General features: G+C 34.1%; 1 protein-coding gene across 1 annotated transcript; it reads right to left on the bottom strand.

Annotated features, from left to right (window-relative positions):
• Positions 1-1,972: 1,972 nt before the first annotated feature.
• Positions 1,973-3,531, bottom strand: LOC149567250 (uncharacterized). Its single transcript, XM_089820422.1, has one exon. It carries the CDS (start codon positions 3,316-3,318, stop codon positions 2,224-2,226), a length of 1,095 nt encoding a protein of 364 aa, XP_089676548.1. The 5' UTR covers positions 3,319-3,531; the 3' UTR covers positions 1,973-2,223.
• Between the last annotated feature and the right edge of the window lie 572 nt (positions 3,532-4,103).

Genomic DNA, 4,103 nt, shown 5'->3' with positions numbered 1-4,103 from the left:
GGGGGGGGGGGGGGGGAAGTAAAGGGTTAATTTAATTTAATTTATTAAATTACTTTTACTCCCTTCTTAATATTTCTCTTTATGCACTTGCATTTACATTTAATAATTAAATAGTAATTATTAAATGTCATTTACCTCTTAGGGTTTCCCTTTTAGGTTTTACGATCTCTTTCTATAAGGATTGATCAATTGTAAATTTCATAGCATCTTTTCAGTCTGATAATATAATTTTCCATATTTTTAGAGCAAAACCCTTACTCTTCTTTGTCTTTTCTTCTCTGTGACAAGTTCTTGCATTTAGGTGATCTAAGGGTTTTGTGGATTTGTATTGCTCAAGTCCTTCACCTTTCAAATTCATTGCCCTTACATGCTAAAATCAATGTAAAATGGTGGTCAAATGTACCACAAAGTTTAGAAACCAATGCCCAATTGCTAAGAAAATGACTCATATTCCATTTTATCTTTTATCATATTATAATGACCCATGACTAGATTAAATATCATGGAGGTCAAATTGTTTTACAAATAATTAGTATAGTTTTTTGGCATAAATATATGTAAAAGAAGCCTTGATTAAGTTTGGGTAGAAGGTCTGATATGAATTGTGTATAATTTGTTGATTTTAGGAAGCCATCATGCAAAGTCTTGCCAATTAGTTATGCATTGATCCTTGCACAACTCCTTGTTTTCTTATATTAAATAACATAGAACAATCTTCACCTAGGTGTTGAAGAACTAGTTTTGCAAAGGGCACTATGAGATGTTTAGAGGAGAGTGCCATAGCTTTATTTCTTTCCAAATATTTGTTTTTCAATATGTTGTTGTCTTAATCTTCTAAACAATAATTCAATTTTAGAATTTTGTTATAGTCTTTCGTTATGATATACAATTAGATATATTATTTACTAAGACATACAAAATTCTAACCCATTCTCATTTCAATTTAATAATTAAATTATTAATTTTATTATCAAGTACTAATTAACCTATATGCTTAGTTCAATACAATATGTATAATTATATAAATAATAGTTAATTTTTCTATTAGGTATCTATTGGGTTCTTCTATTTCCTTATAGCTCTATATAATTCAAAGTTGTAATATAATACCAAACATTATTTTTAGAAAAAAGTGATTTTATCATGTTTAATAAAACAATGAATTGTAGTGATACAAATATATTTTTAATGATAGCTGATGTTACCTAACTTACAAATGTCACACAATCTCTAATTTGAAGGTATGAGTATTTTTGCTTTATGGTACAACTTTTGATATATAAAGTAGGTCTATGACAAATGAAGTTTGGCTTCAAAAATTTTGTATTATCATTATTTATTAGTTTACTCATTTTTAAAAGGAAAAATATAAATCTGATTTTACATTTATAATAGTAAAACAACAATTTCGAGATTCTAAAAAACTATATTGTGCATTATTCATGGACATCTTTCTTATTATTCAATTTTCTATTTAATAATTTGTCGTGTATATAATAACAATTAAGGCATATTTTTTATTAAGAGAAAACATGTTTTGAAGGGTTCCTGAAACCCTTTGGAGTAGCAAAGACTTAAAGATACACCATTTGAGCTTCATAAAACAGATCAACAACAAAAGAACACGCTGGATGCCAAACAAAAGCCACCCACCAGAATCCAACAACAAAAGACAAACCCATCTAAAAACAACAAAAGGACCAAGACCAAAGCTAGAAACCAACTACCGCAAACACTAAAGATAAATGTTATAATTTTACATAAATTAATTACTTTCAAATTTTAGACAAAAGATAGTATCAATTTAATTAATAAGACTAAAATTAATTCAACCAATAATATTATTTATCTTAAAATAGTATCAATTTAACAAACAAGATTATATGTCTTCGAAACAAGCTATCTAACTTAAATTATATTTCTCTCAATTATATCAATCCCGCTATAATTGTACATTCAGAGGTACCACAAATAACGAAAACATGTTGTCCATATTCTTTTACAAAAGCATTTATGAAAATGGTACAAGCGATCTAATTTACCAAGGGAAACAACCAATTATGGTACAAGCATAAAGTAAATATGCACAGATCACCATTAATATCAGCTTCGCAGTACACTGTGTCTTCCTGAACCAAAGAAGGAGAATTGCAGAGCTCATCTAGATCTACTCATCAAATACAGAACTATGCTTGTTCGCTATATACACCTATGCGGAGAAACTTAGTGGGAAGAAGACATTTGCATGAATTCTGACCTAACTCGTTCAAATGCCTTGACAATCATCTCATGATTTTCAGCCGAGTTCAAGGAGAGATAACATTCAAGGAGGCGCTGAAGGTCTCCATAGCAATGAATATCTTTCTCGATTATCATTTCCACCATTGATTCTATGAAATCCCTCTGCGGGTCAGATGAGGACTTCACAACTGCAAAACTGTTGCTTCTCCAATCCATTCCATTGGGATTTGGCGAACAAGCTCTGCTGTTGTTTTTGCCCAAATTGCCCCTCGATTTGCCCTGCTTTTTGAATGCACGAGTACCCACATCATTGGAAAATTGCATTTTTCCTGATGCGGACATTTTGCAATCAGGGACAAACTTTTTCTGAGCGTCCCCCTTTTGTTCTTGGATTCCATATTCAGAACTCTGCCCGTGCCTTGGTCTTGTTATGGAAGGCTTGCATTCCTCCAAATACTGAAGAAATCTGTGTTTTTCTTCAATGTCAGTTGCCCAAATGCTGTACAGATCTGGAGAATTTATATCAACATTGAATCGATGCCTTGGCAGCTTCCAATTTCCACTTTTAGATTCCAATTCAAGAGCAAATTGGTTTTGCTCAAATCTCTCCATGAATTGGGTACAACAGCTCTTTTTCATAGATTGAGATTTTTTGGGAAGAAAATCCTCTACAGCCTCTTGTTCATCTGAGCTACAAAATTCCTCATTTTTTTCCCCATTTTTCCACACAGATTCCACAGTTGCTCTGCAACTGCAACTTGCAGATATTCGGGAGTCTACAGAGAACCCACTTTTGCTTTTCTTCCCTTTGCTTGCCGCCTTGCTTTTCACCGGCTCATTGTCCCCCATTTGGGCTTTCTGCATTGCTTGTTCGCGAGAGGCAGCCTGAAACACATTAACTCTTTGAGTTCTGCTGAAGTGGTAGCTGCTTCTGGAAAGATTAATGGCGGATTCATCTCTGCTACTTGTGCTGCGATGAAATCTTCTCTGAGACTCTCTTAGCCTTCCCATGTCTCTGAGCTTGTAGAACCACACATTGGGCATTACATGGGACAATCTGAACCGTGAGTTCCCCATTGTTGTAAAATCGATTTCTTTAGCTCCCCATTGACATTCTACCTAATGTAATAACTTGGGCTTTAAGATTCAATAGCTACACAAGATCTTCTTTCTCCATTTGTCTGTCAAATCCCACAGCACAACGTCTCGAAACTCCTTCCATTCATCCTTAACCGATTCTAAAAGCTAAAACAATGTTGTCATACAGGAAGTAGCAGTAAATATGAGCTTGACTTGTTTTGTCAGATACATCGTTTGAGTTTTAATCTACTTTAAGAACTAAAACAAATGTCGTCAGCCACAGTTTGTGCAACAAGTAGCAGTGAAGATGATCTTGACTTCAATGGAAAAAAACACAGAGACTGGGCCATAGAAAGAGACACGGCGTAAAGATGTCAAAGTCATATGGAGGAAGGATTTAACCAAATATTCTGATGCACATGCAAGTTTCTTCAACTCCAAGGCGGGATCTAGATGATGACAGAAAGCCAAAAGAGACTACAGTCCAATCATAAAGCAAGGCAACTAATTTGAGTGGTTGTACACCAGTTAATCATTGCAATGACACCATGAAATAAGGTCCCATTGGAGATGACACCCTTCACAGGAGCCAAATAAGTTGCTCCGGATCACGCACTTCTTGTTTCTCCACCCATAATTTTCCAAGGCGTACCACCCATAACTGTGCCTCTCATTTTTATTTCATTTAAAAAGTAACTGAAATAAAGTTTGAGCCAATTACAATGTGAATAGAGTTTCAAAGGATGCTGCTACTGCTAAGTTGGATGCTACTGCTAAGTTCT

The sequence above is a fragment of the Cupressus sempervirens genome, chromosome 3 (assembly GCF_028749045.1).
Source record: "Cupressus sempervirens isolate cs-2001-9-10 chromosome 3, ASM2874904v1, whole genome shotgun sequence".
Taxonomy (NCBI): domain Eukaryota; kingdom Viridiplantae; phylum Streptophyta; class Pinopsida; order Cupressales; family Cupressaceae; genus Cupressus; species Cupressus sempervirens.
Note: the sequence above shows the minus strand (reverse complement) of the source record. Positions and strands in the feature narration are given on the sequence as shown.